General features: G+C 42.8%; 1 protein-coding gene across 1 annotated transcript in view; it reads right to left on the reverse strand.

Moving 5' to 3' along the window:
- Window positions 1-12,610: 12,610 nt before the first annotated feature.
- CNTNAP5 (contactin associated protein family member 5) overlaps window positions 12,611-23,004 on the reverse strand; it is a 919,822-nt gene continuing 909,428 nt past the window's right edge. The window contains 1 exon segment of the mRNA XM_038741400.1: window positions 12,611-14,617. Coding sequence (XP_038597328.1) covers window positions 14,421-14,617 — 197 coding nt within the window. The 3' untranslated portion in view covers window positions 12,611-14,420.

Genomic DNA, 23,004 nt, shown 5'->3' on the forward strand with positions numbered 1-23,004 from the left:
GCACTTAGTAATAATAATGGTATTTGTTAAGCACTTACTATGTGCCAGGCACTGTACTAAATGCTGGAGTGGATATAAGCAAATTTGGTTGGACACAGTCCCTGTCCCGCATTGGGCTCACAGTCTTAACCCTCATTTTACATTTGAGGTAACTGAGGTACAGAAAAGTGAAGTGACTTGCCCAAGGCCACACAGCAGACAAGTGGCAGAGCCAGAATTAGAACTCACGACCTTGTGGCTCCCAGACTCTGGTTTTATCCACTACTCCATGTACTGCTCTGCACATTCATTTAATCACATTTATTGAGCTCTTATTGTGTGCAAAGCACTGTACTATGAACTTGGGAGGGTATAATATAACAATAAGCAGACACATAGTAAGCACTCAATACATAGCACTAATTGATTGATTGATTGCCAAAGCAGTAGCTGGGGTATTCTGTATTCCTGTTCCCCTGTGGCAGTTACCCCTAGTACTGAAATCGAATAAATGGGCTCTTCTCACCCCACCTCTTTCTTTTTCCTCCACCTCAGATGGATTTCATAAACCATGAACCTCCAATTTATCAGTTGGCAACCCTGGTACCAGGATATTGCACTCGGAGATAAGCATGATTTTATATTCATTCTCTGATTTATGGAAGCTATATAATCACTGGCCAGATCAGCCACTTAAAAAAATAAATCACATTCCAACGCAGCTATTACGTGTACAGTTCATAGTGATGCTAGTTTAAAATTTCAGGATCTGGTTCACATATAAACATCCCCATTCACGCATATCCCTATGTAATGTAGGTGGATTAAGAATGATGCTTTTCTCCTATATTTTATGGTCTGGAATTTTGTATTAAGTTCCATAGCTACTTGCTGACTCTCAGGCTCCGGGGGAGAAAAGGGGTCAAGGGTGCTCAAGAAACTGGGATCTGGGAAGAGGCATACCGGGAAGCAGCATGGCCTAGTGGAAAGAGCACAGGCTTGGCTTGGGAGTCAGGGGACGTGGGTTCTAATCCCAACTCCACTGCCATCTGGGTGACTTTAGACAAATCACTTAACTTCTCTATTCCTCAGTTCTCTCATGATAATAATAATAATAATAATAATAATGGCATTTATTGAGCACTTACTATGTGCAAAGCACTGTTCTAACTCTGGGGAGGTAACAAGGTGATCAGGGTGTCCCATGGGGGGGCTCACAGTCTTAATCCCCATTTTACAGATGAAGTAACTGAGGCACAGAGAAGTTAAGTGACTTGCCCAAAGTCACACAGCTGACAATTGGCAGAGCTGGGATTTGAACCCATGACCTCTGACTCCAAAGCCCATGCTCTTTCCACTGAGACACGATGCTTCTCATCTGCAAAATGGGAATTCAGTATCTGTTCTCCCTCCTCCTTAGGCCATGAGACCTGATTATCTTACAGCTACCCTTACTAGCGGTACTATTGGTACTTAGTACTTACTCTTAGTACAGTGCTTGGCAAAGAGCAAGCTCTTAACAGATACAAGTATTAATAATTTTGGTATTTGTTAAGCGCTTACTATGTGCAAAGCACTGTTCCAAGTGCTGGGGAGGACACAAGTTGATCAGGTTGTCCCAGGTGGGGCTAACAATCTTAATCCCCATTTTACAGATGAAGTAACTGAGACACAGAGAAGTTAAGTGACTTGCCCAGTCACACAGCTGACAAGCGGCGGAGTGGGGATTTGAACCCATGACCTCTGCCGCCTAAACCCGTGCTCTTTCCACTGAGCCACGCTGCTTTATCTATTGTGAGCCCACTGTTGGGTAGGGACCATCTCTATATGTTGCCAACTTGTACTTCCCAAGTGTTTAGTACAGTGCTCTGCACACAGTAAGCGCTCAATAAATACGACTGAACGAATGAATTATTATTATTCAGAGATCAAAGAGGCCTCCATTTGGAACCTCTTCAGCCCTGACTGGAAATCCTCAAATTTTATCAGGGAGTAATGATAATGATTGTATCATAATAGTAACTGTGGTGAGCCCACGGCAAGATGCCTTTTTAGAGACTGTTTGTGATCCCGTGAACAACAACTAGAAGGAAGAGACTGGCGAAGGCACTGATGGGCTCTACCTGAGGGCAGGTGATTACAGGCCTGTGACGGGGCGGAGCATGGAAGGAGGTGGGGCTTTCTCTAACGGGCCTGGACCGTTAGAGAAAGCGCTTAGTACAGTGCTCTGCACACAGTAAGCGCTCAATAAATACGATTGATTGATGATGACTGATCAGTGTCTGCCGGTAGAGCCCTAGCTGCCACGCCTAAGGCAGATAAAAGGCGGTTGCTTTGAATTGCGAGGGGGCACCTGGAAGAAGCACAAAGGAGACAGATGTCATGGGTTCAAATCCCGACTCTGCCACTTGTCAGCTATGTGACTTTAGGCAAGTCATTTAACTTCTCTGTGCCTCAGTTCCCTCATCTGTAAAATGGGGATTAAGATTGTGAGCCCCACATGGGACAAACTCATCATCATCATCACTCGTATTTTATTGAGCGCTTACTCTGTGCAGAGCACTGTACTAAGTGCTTGGGAAGTACAAGTTGGCAACATATAGAGACAGTCCCTACCCAATAGTGGGCTCACAGTCTAGAAGGGGGAGACAGAGAACAAAACCAAACATACTAACAAAATAAAATAAATAGAATAGATATGTACAAGTAAAATAAATAAATAGAGTAATAAATATGTACAAACATATATACATATATACAGGTGCTGTGGGGAAGGGAAGGAGGTAAGATGGGGGGATGGAGATGGGTACGAGGGGGAGAGGAAGGAAGGGGCTCAGTCTGGGAAGGCCTCCTGGGGGAGGTGAGCTCTCAGCAGGGCCTTGAAGGGAGGAAGAGAGCTAGCTTGGCGGATGGGCAGAGGGAGGGCATTCCAGGCCCAGGGGATGACGTGGGCCGGGGGTCGATGGTGGGACAGGCGAGAGCGAGGTACGGTGAGGAGATCAGCGGTGGAGGAGTGGAGGGTGCGGACTGGGCTGTAGAAGGAGAGAAGGGAGGTGAGGTAGGAGGGGGCATGAACTGGGGTAGTATGAACTGAGGTAGTATGAACTGGGGGCTTGTGACAATAATGATTTTAATAATAATAATAATAATAATAAGTGTTTATTATATGCCAATAACTTGGATAGATAAAAGAAAATCATTATACACAGTCCCTGTCTAATAATAATAATAATGGCATTTGTTAAGCGCTTACTATGTGCAAAGCACTGTTCTAAGCGTTGGGGGGATACAAGGTAATCAGGTTGTCCCACATAGGGCTCACAGTCTTAATCTCCATTTTACAGATGAGGTAACTGAGGCACAGAAAAGTGAAGTGACTTGCCCAAAGTCACACAGCTGACAAGTGGCGGAGCCAGGATTAAAACCTCTGACCTCTGACTCCCAAGCCTGTGCTCTTTCCACTGAGCCACACTGCCTCTCTGTGGGGCTTTTCCTGTCTCCCATGGGGTTTCCTGTCTGAGTAGGAGGGAGACAATTACTGAATCTCTATTCTTTCAGAGGTGGAAACAGAGGCCCAGAGAAATTAAGTGACTTTCCCAAGATCCCATAGCAGGCAAGTTGCCAGAGCCAGAATTAAAACCCAGTTCCTCGGATTCCCAGGCCTGTGCTCTTTCCACCAGGCTACACTCCTCCAAGGAGAGACCAAGGATAAGCAAGCTTGGAAGTCCGGGCTCAGAAACGTTTCCAGGGTAGGAACTTACCACCATTGTCCCCACAGAGATGACAGCAGAGCTCTTATGGAGATTTGAATTTTCTTCAAGTTTCTCCCATCAAGCCAAGCACGTGGCTGTGGGTCGGTAAAAGAGCAGGAAAGCAGAGATGAGCAACCAATTAATATAGACAAGGACTCAGAAGGAAATTCAAAGGAGACACGGGGCTTGAGGGTGTGGGACAGTGGCTGTAGACTCAGTGAACCATGACGGGTCTAACTAGGATCAAGATGACATTTTGGCCTGGATTGATTCACCGAATTTGGGCTGCGGAGCAGTGATCTGCTATTCCGTGACAGCATGGCACTTTCAGCCGGTTTTGAAATCAATAAGACCCAAGGTGTAGAAGTTTGTATTTTATTAAGCATCCACATAGGCCATGTTGTCTAGTACTTAATGACCTGGGCGAACACAAACAAGAGTCTTGGGATTATTAGTTAACCGTTCATTACTCTAAGAAAACACAGCAGAATGCGTTCGTCTTCCACACAAAATCATACAAAAGTCTCTCTTTATTAAATATACATTATTTACAGTTTATGCCTTTCTTCTGTACAACAATAACCATAGAAAACAAAACAAGCTAAGGCTAATTATTCCCCCCCGCCCAATAAGACATGTTACATAGTCTACAAAACTGACTTGGATTGAGGCAACATCCCTTTGGATTTTATTTTAGAAAATTCAGCAGTAGCAGGAAAATTTGGAACTACATAAGGACTCGGGTGGGTGGGTGGGTGGTCTTGTTTTGTTTAGCTGATGCCGGAAAATATTTTTGTGTTCTGTTGATTTTGATTTTTCTTGCTCACTCCTTAAAGTGATATACCTCAATTTTGTTTTCCCTGCATGCAAGATTGAATGAATCTCTCCCTCTCTGGAAAAGTCCATTTTGTGTGTTTTGGCATTCTGAGAAGTTACTTCATACCCCCTTCTAATGTTAGTAAGAACAATAATAATGGTGGGATTTGTGAAGCACATACAAGGTGCCAAGCATTCTACTACGCACTGGGGTAGATACTGACTAATCAGGCTGGGCACAATCCCCGCCCCACGTGGGGCTCACAATCTCCGAGGGTGGGAGAATTATGTCTCCCTCCTCTCCCTCTATGGTGCTGAGCCGAATTCATGGACAGGTCAGCTTCAGACAACGATAGGAGTTCCGAAAGCCCAACACTCAGTCAACGGGCCTGAACTGTTTGGGCTTCACCTTTATTACGAAAAGGGAGGGTATCCTCAGCCTTTCATTCAACTGTAATGGTACTGTGGGAGAAACCTAATCCTGTCAGAAATCTCCTACTCCCTCTCCCTTCTATGTCACCCTTGCTCTTGGATCTGTCCCCTGAAAGCACTTGAAATGTACCCCACTCTCAGCCACACAGCACTTATGTAACATGTCTGTAACTTATTTTAATGTCTGTCTCTCCCTCTAGACCGTTGGCTCCTTGTGGGCAGGGAAAATGTCTACTAACTCTGTTGGATTGTAGTCCATGCTCTTAGTACAGTGCTCTGCACACAGTAAGCCTTCAGTAAATACTATTTATTGATGGATTGATCAAACATGGCTTCTTATAGAACTATTGAGGTAGGGTGGTATGATGAAGACAGAGACCGCCACCCTCCAAACAGGATAGTTTGGGTTAATATTTTGTTAAAAAAATTCAGAAGCAAGGGTGGGGAGGGGATGGGCACATTTCCACTATTGGAATGTCTGCAAATGAAATGTCTGTTTGCCCCCACTAGAAATTCAGCTCCTTGTGAGCAGGGACCATGTCTATCGTACTGTCATCTCCCAAATGCTTAGTATCATGCTTGACACACAGTAAGTGCTCAATAAATACCATTAATTGGTTGATTCTCATTTTTCTTTGGCACTCGGCTGATTGAGATAGGGTTTCTCATGCAATAGGCTTGAATTGCCAAAAGAAGGATGGGATGTTTTAGTTGGATCCAAAATTTGTCTGTTTGTCTGTAAGTTTCCAGGTATGTTGTAGAGAGGGGAGTGTAAGGTCTAAGGCAAGACATCTCCCTGACCTGATTGTGGGAGGTTCATTCATTCATTCATTCATTCATTCATTCAAACGTATTTACTGAGTGCTTACTGTGTGTGGAGCACTGTACTAAGCGCTTGGGAGGCACAAGTTGGCAACATATAGAGACGGTCCCTACCCAACAAGTTTACTGGAGGGAGGTCAAGAGGTCAGGAGCCAGACATATTTGCTCTCTCTAAAATTGTTTAGTGTAGTTTTGAGAACTAGAGTCATCTCTCAGTGCTATTTCTTTTGGCAAACAAAAATTGGGAATATCTAAGCCTTGTCTTGATAAAGAAAGACTCAGCTCAAGTGCTGTTTATGCAATAGGAAGCCACAGAAGTTCTCTCTCTCTCTCTCTCTCTCTCTCTCTCTCTCTCTCTCTCTCTCTATGTGTCTTTCTCCCCCCCACCATAGGCATAGAGATAGTCCAATCACCTACCCCCTCCTACCTTACCTCTCTGATTTCTTACTATAACCCAGCCTATGCACTTCCTACCTACTCACTGTACCTCCATCTCACGCACAGTAAGCGCTCAGTGAATACGATTGAATGAATGAATGAATCTACCTTACTGCCGACCCCTCACCCATGTCCTACCTCTGGCCTGGATCGCCCTCCCCCTTCAAATCCAACAGACGATCATTCTCACCACCTTCAAAGCTTTATTCATTCATTCAGTCATATTCATTGAGCCCTTACTGTATGCAGAACACTGTATTAAGCGCTTGGAAAGTACATTTCAGCAGTTAAAAGCACATTTCCAGCAAGAGGTGTTCCTCAACTAAGCCCTCACTGTCTTATCTCCCATTCTCTTCTGGGTTGCCGTTGCATGTGGAATGCATTCAGCATCCACCCACCTGCAGCCCCATGATATTAGGGTACATAGCCATAACTAATCCAGTGCTTAGAAGAGTGCTCAGCGCTTTGAACAGTGCTTTGCACAAAGTAAGCGCTTAACAAATACCATCATTATTATTATCCATTTATATCAATGTCTGCCTTCCCCTCTAGAATGTAAAATCCTCATCAGCATGTTATATTGTACTCTCCCAAGCACTTAGTTCAATGCTCTGCACATAGAGCTCAGTAAATATGATTGATGGATTGATAGTTGTTCTTTACATTAGAAGACATCACTCACAGTTAAATTCACTTATGAGTATGAGTGTGGCTCAAAAAGCCAATCCCACAGCCCCTGCCACTAGACTGTAAGCTCAATGGGGGCAGAGAATGTGCCTGTTATATTGTTGTATTTTACTCTCCCCAGAGCTTAGTATAGTGCTCCGCACACAGTAAGCGTTCAATAAATACAATTGACTTTGTGCAGACAGAAAACTATCCCTTTCGTTGCTATGTTTTACAGCCCTTTGCCCTGTTTTCTTATTTCCCTGTTTGTTTCCTTCCTGCAGCATTGTGCCATACTGATCTATCCTTGGCAGTCTGCTCCAAATTTTCATATTAGAAGCAACATTGTCTGAGGCTTTGTTTTACAAAGCAGTAAGCTCACTGTGGGCAGTGAATGTGTCTACCGACTCTATCGGATTGTGCTCTCCTGAGAGCTCAGTGCAGTGCTCAATAAATACCGTTGATTATGGTCATGATGATTGATGTGTAGTTTTAAAGCTCACTGGAAAACCACTGGACAAAAATGAATTTAGCAAAGGTGTCACAGAAGAAAATTGTCTGGGTGTTTATCTAAGGGTGGTCTCGCAGAGCTGAGTAAATAAATTTCCCATGCAGAGGGCAATGTGTGTTGCCTCTTTTCCTAAGATGTAACTCAAGGAACAAAATGCCTTCAAGTTTTGTTAAGTGTCCTCTTCATCTCGGGTGATGTCAAATTGATTTTCGTGAACAATTGACCCACACTCAAGGTGTTATGAATATTAGGTTGAACTAAACTGTTGCCTTAATCCTTTCTTAACCCTCTTGGCCAATTTGTAGACTCAAACATTACAAAAGACAAACAACAACCTTACAAAGTACAATATATTCACTGAAACGTGTGCTTTTTCCCCGCTTAGAGTACCTTACTCCGAAAAAAAAAATCACAAAAGGAAATAGCAGATGCAATTAAATACTGAAACCGAAAGAAGAAATACGTCCCTCTCCACCAAACTAAAGTATGCTTAAAATTCCATGAGGAAAGCGTAAATAGTAGACTTTTCTTTTTAAATGAGCATTCGATTTTGTTTTTCCAGGACAATGCCTTCAGCTATTGAGAATCATTGATACCAAAGTCAGAAAAGCCCAGAACTGAGCAAAACCATAAACAGATAGTTTAAGCTGGATGACTTTGAAAGTAAGAAACTTCGCTGAAAAGACCTAAGAACAAAGCCTGAAAGTAATTCAGTTGCACCATTTGCTGTTTGAAAACAAATCATCTCAAAACTACATAAAGGACATGAAACAGCACTTGCATTTCAGATAGTCTAACACAGTCCTTCAGTTAACTCATGATTCAGTCCATTAGGCATTGCTTGTTGTCTGCAAAAACAAAGATTTCTAGTCTACAATTGACTTCTCCACAGGCTGGCGCATAAACAATCGCATCTGTGCTTCAGGATGGTGGGTTGACTATAGATTAAGCCTCTCGCGCTTTCACAGGTAATGGAGGCTGAGGCATGGATTTGACTTGGGAACACCAGAATCGGATCCAAGAGTTTGTGGAATCACTGGTCAAATTCCGGTACTTTTGTAAGAGAGCCTAGAATGCCATTCTGCGTAGTCTTCTAGACCGTAAAGACCTTTTCTGCACAGAACCTTCATGGCAGCTTAATGGTCACCTCATTGATGCTATTGATGCCTGTCTACTTGTTTTGGGTTTTTTTTTCATTGTCTGTCTCCCCCCTTCTAGACTGTGAGCCCGTTGTTGGGTAGGGATTGTCTCTATTTGTTGCCAAATTTTACTTTCCAAGTGTTTAGTACAGTGCTCTGCCCTCAGTAAGCACTCAATATGACTGGTTGACTGACCATTCTCAGTTCTAATTCTAAACAGGTCACCAATATGGGCTGAATGACATTTTCCAAGGTTCTGTGTCAAAGTAAACTGTTCAGTCCACTTAATAGGTTTTCATATGAATGGATATGCAGTGCCTTAGGATAGAGTTTTCTTGTCTCTACCCCAGCATTTTGTGCAGTGCTTAGCACATAATAATAATAATAATAATAATAATGGCATTTATTAAGCACTTACCATGTGCAAAGCACTGGGGAGGTGACAAGGTGATCAGGTTGTCCCCCGGGGGGCTCACAGTTTTAATCCCCATTTTCCAGATGAGGGAACTGAGGCACAGAGAAGTTAAGTGACTTGCCCAAAGTCACACATCTGACAGTTGGTGGAGCTGAGATTTGAACCCATAACCTCTGACTCCAAAGCCCAGGCTCTTTCCACTGAGCCACGCTGCTTCTCATAGTACGTGCTTAGCAAATACCATAATTCCAAATCCTTCTTCTCCACAAGACCGGACCCGAGTCTCACTATCAATGTGTCAGGATCTCCACAAAAGTACCCTGTCCTTTTGGAGATACTGATGCTTTGCTGTCCTAAACAGCCTTTAGACTGTTGATGTCTACATCTAAGAATGGACTGGGGTGGATATAACATATGGAACATGAATAGCAGCGTGGTGGTGTGAGAATGCCTCCTCTATTGATTCTTGAACTAGGGGTTTGCGCTTCTGGACTCCTATCTTTAGATACTGACCGTTGGTTATTTTACTTTTCTGCCTTATAGAACCAGCAGAATGCTACCCCCGTGACTCAGTGGAAAGAGCATGGGCTTGGGAATCAGAGGATGTGGGTTCTAATCCCAGCTCCGCCACCTGTCTGCTTTGTGACCTTGGGTAAGCCGCTTAACTTCTCTGTGCCTCAGTTACTTCATCTGTAAAATAGGGATTAAGATTGTGAGCCCCGTGTGGGACAACCTGATTACCTTGTATCTACCCCAGCGCTTAGAACAGTGCTTGGCACATAGTAAGCGCTTAACAAATCCCATAATTATTATTCCTGTGTACTCCTTCAGAGAATGCAACCCTTTATAAATGGGACTCATTCTCTAGACAAGGTGGGCAACACCTGTTATTTTCTCTTTCAAAGTCGATATGGTATGAATGTGAAACTTGGAGGAATAACAATGAGAGGAAATTGGGAAAATTATTTTATTTCCAGAAGGGTGTCGACTGATGTAAGCCAGCATTAAATGAACCTAGGGAGTCATGGGGTGCGTGTGTGTTTGTGCGAGGGGTCGGGGGGAGAGAGGGGCAGTGTCTAGAGCTGGAGGCATAGTTCAGCCCGTTGTTGGGTAGGGACCGTCTCTATATGTTTCCGACTTGTACTTCCCAAGTGCTTAGTACAGTGCTCTGCACACAGAAAGCGCTCAATAAATACGATTGAATGAATGAATAAAGAGCTAAGGAGCCATTGTCTTAATAGTAATAATAATAATAATGGTATTTGTTAAGTGCTTACTATGTGTGAAGCACTGTTCTAAGCACTGGGGGGGCTACAAGGTGATCGGGTTGTTCCCCAGGGGGCTCACAGTTTTAATCCCCATTTTACAGATGAGGTAACTGAGGCACAGAGAAGTTAAGCGACTTGCCCAAAGTCACACAGCTGACAGTTGGCGGAGCCGGGATTTGAACCCATGACTTCTAACTCCAAAGCCCGTGCTCTTTCCACTGAGCCATGCTGCTGTCTTCTCTTAGGGTAGTTGAAGTGTGTATGGTCAAAATGTTCTAGACCCTCTTGATCAAACCAAAGGGTGGGGTCTGAACAAGGAAAATGAATCAGAGAACTAAGGCAATCACTGTTTTCATTTGGGTGATGAAAAATGTGCAGCCAGGAAAATGAAGAGATTAGGGGGCTTGAAGCAGCCAGATTGGCTGTTCAAAATTGATCAAATCCATGGAAAATTTTGCTCTGTTCTTTCCTGACCTAAGAAGATACTGGAAAAGGGATTCCAGATGTTGTGAGAGATTTGCAGGAACACTGAAGGAAAAAATATCAAAACAAAACATGCCAGCAACAGTATCCATGATATCCAAAGATGTGGATGCTCTGGAAGGATTTTATTAAATTAAAAATCTTTATTTGGGGGAAACTATTGGGTGGGACTAAAATCTGGCCTACTTTCCTATCTTTATTACTGAGCAGAGGATAGGAACGTTGTAAATGTGCAAGCAGCAGGCCTGGAGGAAGGAGAGGAGGAGAAAAGGGGAAGGGGCCATTTGCAACTTTTTCCTTTACTATTAAAACCGCAGGGGAAATGAGATTCCCAATATTTTCCAAGACATTTTACAATAGATCACCCAATGTTTCATGTACTGTCCAAATAAACCTGAAAGTTTTCAACATGGTAAAGAGAAAGACAACATTTCTTGGGGTTTAGATTAAAGCATTTATAGTATTCTTGGCAATATCATTTGAGCAGTCAGTCATAGAGTATGTATTAAAAATCGTTCTAGGGAAAGGAAATGGGTTTCAATTCTGAATGGCCAAAGAGAATGGGGAAGTAATTAGAGGGAACTGCATTAAAAATGGAGCCCCTTCCAAAGAGGAAAGTGTGCAGAATTAAGAAGCAGCGTTGCCTAATGGGTAGAGCACAGGCTTCGGAATCGGAAGGATCTGGGTTCTAATCCTGCTCCACCACTTGTCTTCTGTGTGACCTTGGACAAGTTATGTAACTTCTCTCTGCCTGATTTGCCTCCTCCATAAAATGGGGATTGGGACTGTGGGCCCCATGTGGGACAGGGACTGTGTCCAACTGTGTATCTACCCCAGCAGTTAGTACAGTGTCTGGCACATAGTAAGTGCTTAATTAAAAACAAAATAATGATAAAAAGAAAATTTTTGGTTAGGATATAGAGTGCCTGCATTCCTTAAAGTAGGTTTGTTAAAATCAGTTAGCAAGTATGGTTGTTCTAGCTGAGGAGGAGGTAGCAAAAAGCTCCTCATTATGCAGGAAGGAGACCATATATTTAAGATGTCTGGGGAAGAGGAAGGGAAGTCTGCAGATATAGTTAGAATCACCTCCAGTGTATTTATTTAATGGCATAGGGGGTAATTACTTGAGAAAGTTAACAGTCATGTATTTGAAGAACTGCACGAAACAGCATCTACTCATCTTTCCCAAAAGGAAAGACAGTTTGGGTGATCAGTGTGTACTTGCTTCTTACAACTGTATACTGTATTCTGCTTTAGAAGGTAGCTAGCTTGTTTTTTTAAATATTTTTTCAGTTAGATCCACTGAAAGATAAACCACTCTTCTGGATTACAAAATACATTTGTGAGTAGTAAAGTACTTAGAAATCCTATCTAGCCCTGAGTCTTGCCTTACATGAGTAACATAGCTATCATATACATGAAGTTGCCCTTTATAGGATGTGTATTCACTGTGTGTATATAGAGATATTTAGATATATAATCTGTATACATGTAGAGGTATACGTGTATATGCACCTGTGAGACAAACAGATGCACAGGTCCATGCACTGTCATATCTAGCTACATATATACATAGGGGAGAGAAATTATGCATTTTCTGTTTTGGCTTTTGTAGCATTTCATTTCTCCCATCTGCACTCTGTCAGCAGAAAGCAGCCTGCTCTTCTCAGTGACTTGAATAATGAGGGGATCCAGCTTTATTACATCCACCTACCCTCCCTTTCCTTTCCATTTCATTATGGTGCCTACTTCAGGCTAGACTTACTGCACTTTCATGTCAGAAAAAAAATGGATGCGTAGCTAAGAAAAAAAACTGATTTATCTTTTCTCTTTAGAATTTTTTCTGTAAACCCCAATAATTCCCCCCCTCCCTCCCCAGTGTAGTTGGAAAGCAATCTTCTTACTTATTAAAGGCAATTAAGTATTCTAGGAGCCAGCAATTTTATCTTATTAGGACCCTTTCAAATGTATTTACTGGGCCAGAGCATTTTTAAAATAATGAAGAAAATGGAGGAGGATTCTGTAGAAATTGGAAAATGAACCATCTGGGTCTGTGGGCTTTTGACAGAGCATCCAAAAGCAGCGCAGCTTCATCTGTAAGAAGGGATGGTTTCCCTGCGATTCCTATCTCTAGATGATGAGGAGGGAATAGAGTTGGAATAGAACTAATGAGGCCACTGCTGTAAATTCATGTCATGCAAACATAGCGTTAAATACTCAGATGCAATACAAAAGCTGTGAACATGATGAGATGTCTGTTCGCTGTCAGGCCTTGGAAATAGCCAGGTGGTAATTATTTGCAAAATCTACGCTGTCTCATAAATAGATCAGCAGACCCATCCTCAGCTGGGGACTGTTATATTGGCATTGCTCTCTTTCTTCCATTAGTTTCCCTAAAATAATCAGGGGATGAAGGCCAGTTTTCAGTCTAGAGTGGTTCAGCTTACTGAACCTAGTCAAGAGAACTGACAGGAGAGGTAGGCATGTGAGGAACACTCGCTCCAAATTATTTAAGGGATTCAAACCCTCCAGGTGTCGGGGGGCAAATCCTTCAGGCTTTGCCGACTCTTCCTGGGGGTTCTCAAATATGATTTGAGTCTCTGCTCAAGTATTCATCAGAGGAGGTGGAATCAGCTAGGGTAGGAGTCCGAAGCTGTGTGAGTCCTTGGTCCCAAATGACTTCACTGGGAAAGCATTTGGAAAGTTGAGGGAGTGTTAAGGGATGAAGCTGGCACTTCTACTTTCTTTCTACACAGTCACAGGTGGAGAGATGACGGAGATCACCTAATGCATATGATAATCCCCTTCCATTCTGTCAGAGCATGTTTTCTAGTCAATAGGATTTCATCCCTTTAATGGTACTAAAGAGTGTCTGAGTTCTATATTTGGGTTTCATTTAATCATAGAAACTCACATTTTTTGACCCTTGGTAAATTAATGATGGGCAGTAACATAATATTTTTAGATTGAATATTGCATACAAAATAGGATGAGTCATCAGTGAGGGTGACAGCATCTAATTCCTAGCAGCCTCCTCTTACCCATGAGTCTCAGGCAAATCTCTTCCAAGCTTTCCCTAGATGATGTTTGCTCCCGAATGTTGTTCTAAATGGTCAATCCTGCAATATGGTGGTGCAAGAGGAAAAAAGTATTTCTTTTGTACCCCTTGCTACTATCAGCAATCCTGAATTTGAAAATGCTCAGAACCTAAAAGTTACAAAGGGGCTGTTATGACGGGGGACTGATCAGAATGTGGAAAGTGAGAAACAAAATCTCTCTTAACCATTGTAAAGTCACCTTGACATGAATCAGCAACTCTGGAATCTGGTCTCTCCATCCTAATGTCCGAGATGTCACCAATCGACAGTTTTACCTCTAAATCACCTAGCTCAAGTCGGCAGCAAATCTCTGAGATTAAAAGGCTCTGGAAAATAACGCAACACTCGAGAAACCGTGGACAAAATGAAAACTCATTGGCAACCATGCACATATGTGGCTCTTATTCAATCTAAAGTAGTGTAGCAGGTAATCTGGATGTAGACGTCATTTGACAGGTTTGTGCAGCAAAGGAGGCAGTGCCACTGTTGCCTGTGTCTCCCCTGAGGGGTGTTTTTCTTCCAAGGAGAACAGTCATAAAACAAACCAAAAAAAACAAAAAAAAAAAAAACAAAGAACAGCTAAAGGGAACCCTGATGTCCGTCAGATGAAATATTCCCGCTTACACTCGCTTACTGTGTTCTGCAGGTCAATGTCATGTTTAAATGAATTGTCCAAGTTCTCTGGGTATTCTTTCTCCTTTGCCTGGTTAGTTCGATGGGTCTGTTTGTGTTGGTAAAGGAATCTGGTCATGATGCCAACAATACAGAAGATGATGAATATCACCACTGCTATTACACCTGGAGAGAGAAAGATTGAGAGAAAGGGAGAGAGAGAAAAGCAGGGGAGAAAAGCAGGGGTGAGATAGGAGAGGAGAGGGGAATGAAAGGGGAAAGGAGTCAGCACTTAGGATAGTACCATACGATAGAGTTGTAGACATGACCCCTACTCTTAACAAATTCAAACCTTTCAAAAAGGGAACGGAGGTGAGTAAATCAGTTTAAAAGGTTGGAGAGAAACGGAGAGGGAGACCTTTAGTTTACTTCTAGGGCTGAAAAATTCTAAATAGATTGGAGATTGTCTGTGTCTTCAGGAAACATCCACAGCACTATGGCTACTGCATTAGCTACATACTAACCATCATCATCAGTGGTATTAATTGAGCCTTTAATCATGTGAGGGCACTGTACTAAGCTCTTGGGAGAGTAGAATCCAATACTGTTTGGGACACATTCCCTGCCCACAGTGAGACAACCCCCAAAGTAGGAGTTTCTTGATAAAGCTTCGTCTCTGATCTCCCATCCTCCTGCCTTTGCCCACTTCGGTCTATACTTCACTCTGCTGCCCAGATCATCTTTGTGCAGAAATGCTCTGGGCATGTCACTCCCCTCCTCAAAAATCTCCAGTGGTTGCCTGTCAACCTACGAATCATGCAAAAAACTCCTCACTCTCGGCTTCAAGGCTGTCCATCATCTCGCCACCCGCCCCCCCCCGGCCCCCAGCCCCAACCTCACCTGCCTTCTCTCCTTCTACAGTCCAGCCCCCACCCTCCACTCCTCTGCAGCTATCCTCCTCACTGTGCCTCATTCCCGCCTGTCCCGCCATTGACCCCGACCCACGTCCTTCCCCTATGGAATGCCCTCCCTCCACACATCCACCAAGCTAGCTCTCTTCCTCCCTTCAAAGCCCTACTGAGAGCTCACCTCCTCCAGGAGGCCTTCGCACACTGAGCCCCCTTTTTCCTCTCCTCCTCCCCATTCCCCTGCCCTACCTCCTGCCCCTCCCCACAGCACCTGTATATATATTTGTACAGATTTATTACTGTATTTATTTTACTTGTACATATTTACTATTCTATTTATTTTGTTAATGATGGTGCATATAACTTTAATTCTATTTGTTCTCACCATTTTGACACCTGTCTACATGTTTTGTTGTCTGTCTCCCCCTTCTAGACTTTTAGCCCACTGTTGGGTAGGGACCATCTCTATATGTTGCCGACTTGTACTTCCCTAGCACTTAGCACAGTGCTCTGCATACAATAAGCGCTCAATAAATACAATTGAATGAATGAATGAATCAAGCTGAGAAGTCCTAAAGTTTTAATCAATAAGAAAGGGTACTTGATTCTTCATTATTAGGATTCACATGTGTTGGAATCAAATTAGTCTGGGAATTTGCTAGCCCCTAGAGCATAAGAAGCATAGCCTAGTGGCAAGACCACGGGCCTTGGAGTCAAGGGCATTGTTCTAACCCCGGCTCTACCACCTCCCTGCTGTGTGACCTTGGGCAAGTCATTTAACTTCTCTGTGCTTCACTTCTCTAATCTGGAAAACAGGGATTCAATACCTGTTTCCTCCCTCCTTCTAAACCGTGAGCCCATTGTTGGGTAGGGATTATCTCTATTTGTTGCTGAATTGTACTCTCCAAGTGCTTAGTACCGTGCTCTGCTCACAGTAAGTGCTCAATAAATATGATTGAATGAATGAATGAATGATTAGACCACGAGCCCTGTGTGTAGATGATTATCTTGTATCTAGTCCAGTACTTAGTACAGTACACATACGTACATATCTACAATTCATTTATATTAATGTCTGTCTTCTATAGACTGTAAGATTGTTGTTGGAAGGGAATGTGTCTGTTTATTGCGATATTGTACTCTCCCAAGCACTTAGTACAGTACTCTGCACACTGTACGTGCTCAATAAATATGATTGACTGACTGACCATAGTGTTTGGCATGCAGTAAGCACCTAATAAATACCACAGTTAATAAGGCATGTACTGCTAAGCTACAGTTACCCTTAATCAGTCCCTTGCCAGATCAGGTAGGTGAGCGCGAGTGCTACATTACTCCCCTCCTCAAAAATCTCCAGTGGCTACCGGTCAACCTACGCGACCGTCTCTATATGTTGCCAACTTGTACTTCCCAAGCGCTTAGTACAGTGCTGTGCACCCAGTAAGCACTCAATAAATACGATTGAATGAATGAACATCAAAAGAAGATCAATCCACATATTAGATGGACGTGGTTCCCTGCGATCCAATATGTGGATTGATCATCTTTTGATGTTCATTCAATCGTATTTATTGAGTGCTTACTGTGTGCAGAGCACTGTACTCTGATAAATGTGGTTCCCTGCGATCCGAGTCACAGTTATGCGGCCATGAATTTGGCAAATTCCTGTGAACTACCACTCCAACATTCAAATTACAGATGATGATGACGATGAGGATGGTATTTGTTAAGCACTTACTATGTGTTAAGCACTGTTTTAAGCTCTGGGGTAGAGTTTAAAGTACTAATAATAATGATGGTATTTGTTAAGCACTTACTATGTACGAAGCACTGTTCTAAGTGTTGGGGGGGATACAAGGTGATCAGGTTGTCCCACGTGGGGCTCACAGCCTTAATCCCCATTTTACAGATGAGGTAACTGAGGCTCAGAGAAGTTACGTGACTCGCCCAAAGTCACACAGCTAACAAGTGGCAGAGCCGGAATTAGAACTCACGACCTCTGACTCCCAAGCCCGGGCTATTTCCACTGAGCCACGCTGCTTCTCAAAGTACAAGGTTATCAGGTTGTCCCTCGTGAGGTTTACAGATTACTTCATTTTACAGATGAGGTAACTGAGGCACAAAGAAGTTAAGTGACTTGCCCAAAGTCACACAGCTGACAATAGCAGTGTCTGCGAGCCCACCTTTTAGACTGTGAGCCCACTGTTGGGTAGGGACTGTCTCTATATGTTGCCAACTTGTACTTCCCAAGTGCTTAGTACAGTGCTCTGCACACAGTAAGCGCTCAATAAATACGATTGATTGATTGATTGATTGATGTGACATCCGGACAATCTGCCCTGGGATGGAATGGACCTCAAATCGGGTCACCTCTTGCAGTTTGAGGATTGCAGCGTGGCAAAATGGGAATGCCATGTGCCACCTTTTCCTACAGGATTGTTTGGTTATAGATGAGAAGCAGCATGGCTTAGAGGATAAAGCCTCTATCCAAGCTTCTACCCAAGCCTCTGTTGGGTAGGGACCATCTGTTGGGTAGGGACCGTCTCTATATGTTGTCAACTTGTACTTCCCAAGCGCTTAGTACAGTGCTCTGCACACAGTAAGCGCTCAATAAATACGATTGATGATGATGATGATGAGTAAGCGCTCAATAAATACGATTGAATGAATGAATGAATAAAGCACAGGCCCGGAAGTCAGTAGGACCTGGGTTCTAATTCTAGCTCTTCCACTTGTCTGTGGTGTGACTTGGGCAAGTCACTTCACTTCTCTGGGCCTCAGTTACCTCACCTGTAAAATGGGGATGAAGAGTGTGAGCCCTACGTGGGACAGGGACTGTGTCCAACCTGATTAACTTGCATCTACCCCCGTGCTTAGAACAGTGCTTGGCACATAATGAGCATTTAAAAAGTACCGTAATAATTACTATTGTTATTTTCAGAGAGAAGTCTGGCTCCAGGAGAAATGACAAAGTTGTAATAATAATGATAATAATAATGATGGTATTTGTTATGTGCTTACTATGTGCTAAGCACTGCTCTAAGCACTGGGTTAGATACAAGGTCATCAGGTTATCCCACATGTGGCTCACATCTTAATCCCCATTTTACGGATGAGGTAACTGAAGCACAGAGAAGTTAAGTGGCTTGCCCAAGGTCACCCAGCACACAAGTGGTGGAGCCGGGATTAGAACTCACGTCCTCTGACTCCCAAGCCCCGGCTCTTTCCACTAAGCCCTGCTGCTTTTCAGAAAACAAGGTCCAAACTACTAGTACAAATTAATCAAGGAGACACAGAGGAAGGAGTTGGGACAGCTTCTCAGATGCACAGTTCATATACAGTCAGTTATCAATCAATGGCATTTATTGAGCGCTTACTCTGTTCAGAGCACTGTACTAATACTTGGGAGAACACGACACAACAGAATTTATAGGCCCTTTCCTTGTCCACAAGAAGCCCATCATCTAGAGGAGGAACTTGGAGGCTAGTCAGTTCTGGAGGTAATATATCAACCAGCTCTATTATATTGTACTTACCTAAACTCTTGGTACAGTGCCGTGCACAAAGTAAGTGTATATATGTATCACCTGTATATATGTATATATGTTTGTACATATTTATTACTCTATTTATTTATTTATTTTACTTGTACATATCTATTCTATTTTATTTTGTTAGTATGTTTGGTTTTGTTCTCTGTCTCCCCCTTTTAGACTGTGAGCCCACTGTTGGGTAGGGACTGTCTCTATATGTTGCCAATTTGTACTTCCCAAGCGCTTAGTACAGTGCTCTGCACATAGTAAGCGCTCAATAAATACGATTGATGATGATGATGATGATGAAGTGTTCAGTATACACAATTGATGGTTTGATTCTGCTTATTTTCATTACATTTCATTTCATTTAGGCCTTCCCAGACTGAGTCCCTCCCTTCCTCTCCCCCTCGTGCCCCTCTCCATCCCCCCCATCTTACCTCCTTCCCTTCCCCACAGCACCTGTATATATGCATATATGTTTGTACATATTTATTATTCTATTTATTTATTTTACTTGTACATATCTATTCTATTTATTTTATTTTGTTAGTATGTTTGGTTTTGTTCTCTGTCTCCCCCTTTTAGACTGTGAGCCCACTGTTGGGTAGGGACTGTCTCTATACGTTGCCAACTTGTACTTCCCAAGCGCTTAGTACAGTGCTCTGCACACAGTAAGTGCTCAATAAATACAATTGATTGATTGATTGATTGATTACATAATTTGGACATGAATAGTGCTAGCACTATTACCACTACTGATCAAACACGATCCACAAGTTAGTGCAGGAAGATTCAGTATAGGAAAGAACAGTTGCGCACATCTGGGGATCACTGGGCTCAGATTGGCTCAGTGGAAAGAGCCCGGGCTTGGGTCTCAAAGGTCACGGGTTCTAATCCCGGCTCTGCCACTAGCCTGCTGTGTGACTTTGGGCAAGTCGCTTAACTTCTCTGTGCCTCAGTTACCTCATCTGTAAAATGGGGATTAAACTGTGAGCCCCATGTGGCACAACCTGATTACCTTATATCTACCCCAGCACTTAGAACAGTGCTTGGCACACAGTAAGTGCTTAACAAATACCAACATTAGTATTATTATTATCATATATTGTACTGTACAATATTTTCTATAGCTTTGTGTTTTGGAACATTTACAGTATGTGATATAATAAAATAGAATCACGAGGGTGTGAAGCATTCTACTAACAACAGACATTACTATAATGTAGGGATTTGTATTAAAAAGAACTGTCTTGGTGGCATACTTTATTTATCCACTTTTCTTTTCAGTCTCAGTGAATCGCTGCTTACTTTAACTTGATTTTTCCTTTGACTTGAGGTTCCTCAAGAATACAGCTACCATGGTATAGCAGAAATGATTGTTGTAGTAATTGCATTTATCAAGCATTCTGTGGAGAGCACTGCATGCCTTGTGTTTTATTGGCTTAAATAAAAAAAAAATGCCTTTGATCTATCTACCCCGGCCCAACAATCCCATTTAAAAGACAATTCGAATCCATTTCATCCCAGAGAAGCCCAAATCTTGTGTCATTTTAGAAGGGTTTCTTTTTTTCTTTCGATGTCGCTTACCCTAACTGTAATATATTATATTTTCTGTCTCTTCTATTAGACTGTAACTCTTTAAGGGCATTGGTCATGCCTATGCACTCTATTATACTCTCCCAAGCGGTTATTACAGTGCTCTGCTACAGTAAGTGTTCAATAAATACCACTGATTAATAAAGAAACTTAGACACCAAGGACTAAATGAAGCAAAAGGCATTCTTAAGTAATCACAGAACCTTAACCCCATTAAGGTGGAAGCATAAAAACCATTTAAAGTCATTTCATCATCCTCATTGCACTAGGAAAAATTCAAGCTGGATGTAATATAGGACCTTATTAATATGGTTATGGAATGGGTGTCTGAGAGAACAAGTGTGACATTCCTTACTTTGAATATTTTTAAGACTAGCAGACACTATTGGGTGACATAGCACGGAGAAGCAGTGTGGCTCAGTGGAAAGAGCCCGGGCTTTGGAGTCAGAGGTCATGGGTTCAAATCTTGGCTCTGCCAATTGTCAGCTGTGTGACTTTGGACTTCTCTGGGCCTCAGTTCCCTCATCTGTAAAATGGGGATGAAGACTGTGAGCCCCCCGTGGGACAACCTGATCACCTTGTAACCTCCCCAGCGCTTAGAACAGTGCTTTGCACATAGTAAGTGCTTGATAAATGCCATTATTATTATTATTATTATTATTATAGCAAACTGCAGTTCTCTCATTGATTCAGGGCTACCACTATGATTCAGTGATAGATTGTATCGTTATGAGAAGCAGCATGACAGAGTGTATGGAGCACAGGCCTGGGAGTGAGAAGGTCATGGGTTCTATTCCTGGCTCCACCACTTCATTTAATCATATTTATTGAGCACTTACTGTGTGCACAACACTGCACTAAGCACTTGGAAAGTACAAATTGGCAACATATAGAGACGGTCCCTACCCAACAACGGGCTCACAGTCTAGAATGGGGCTCACAGTCTAGAAGGGGACTTCTAGAGCAGACCACCTGTCTGCTCTGTGACTCTGGGCAAGTCACTTTACTTCTCTGGGCCTCAGTTATCTCATCTGTAAAATGGGGATTGTGTCTGTGAACCCCAATATGGGACAGGGACTGTGTCCAACTCGATTTGCTTGTATCCACCCCAGTGCTCAGTACAGTGCCTGGCACATAATAAGAACTTAACAAATATCATAATTATCAATACTATGAGACCCTCTTCACCAAAGAGAATCTTGTTTCATTTCATGTTTTGGAAAAAAAAAAAAAACACCAAAAAAACCAACCCCAAAATAGAAGCTCAATGCAAATAGCCAATTCGTGGGTTGCCAGTTGGGTAGTACAACTGCAATAAGGTGAGGAGCAAGCTAGGGCAATCAATCAATCAATCAATGAATCGTATTTATTGAGTGCTTACTGTGTGCAGAGCACTGTACTAAGCACTTGGGAAGTACAAGTCGGCAACACATAGAGACAGACCGTACCCAACAGCGGGCTCACAGTCTAGAAGGTAGGGCAGAAAGGTGTAAATAATACTACTAATAATAATGATAGCATTTATTAAGTGCTTACTATGTGCAAAGCACTGTTCTAAGCGCTGGGGAGGTTACAAAGTGATCAGGTTGTCCCACGGGGACTCACAGTCCTAATCCCCATTTTCCAGATGAGGGAACTGAGGCCCAGAGAAGTGAAGTGACTTGCCCAAAGTCACACAGCTGACAAGTGGTGGAGCCGGGATTTGAACCCATTTCCTCTGACTCCAAAGCCCGGGTTCTTTAAACTGAGCCACGCTGCTTCTCGGTTTAATGTCGGTTGAAATAGAACCGACATTCATTTCCAGATCTGTAAAGAGATATTTTCGGCTGGGCTGAGCACTGAAGCCCTGGGTGGCTCACCCCGCTTAGCCGACCGAACAAAAATTCCTTGGTTGAGGAAATCAACGGGAATGCAATTTTTCCCATCTGTCTTCCCCACCACGGCCTCTTTTGTGAGGGCGATTTTATGGTTAGGCTTTGCGCTTGGGGCAAGTGGACAACTGGGTGAGATGGGCAGGCTGCGGAGGCAGCAGGGCTCGAAGTGAATGCTCTAGCTATTTTCTCAGGGCTCAGCCATATGGTGAGGAACATAGTAAAGGCATTCAGTGGTCAGTTATTGTTCTAATAAATAGTTTTGCATGGCATTCCCATGTCCAGGCCGAGGTATGTCGAAACTACATAATTCACATTGGTAATCCCCAGAATCTCGTGAAACCAGCAGACCTAATGATAATAATGATGGTAATAAAAATAGTAATAATAGTATCAATCAATCAATCAATCAATCGTATTTATTGAGCGCTTACTACGTGCAGAGCACTGTACTAAGCGCTTGGGAAGTACAAATTGGCAACACATAGAGACAGGCCCTACCCAACAGTGGGCTCACAGTCTAAAAGGGGGAGCCAGAGAACGAAACCAAACATACCAACAAAATAAAATAAATAGGATAGAAATGTACAAGTAAAATAAATAAATAAATAAATAAACAGAGTAATAAATATGTGCAACCATATGTACGTATATACAGGTGC

The sequence above is a fragment of the Tachyglossus aculeatus genome, chromosome 1 (genome assembly GCF_015852505.1).
Source record: "Tachyglossus aculeatus isolate mTacAcu1 chromosome 1, mTacAcu1.pri, whole genome shotgun sequence".
Classification (NCBI taxonomy): Eukaryota; Metazoa; Chordata; class Mammalia; order Monotremata; family Tachyglossidae; genus Tachyglossus; species Tachyglossus aculeatus.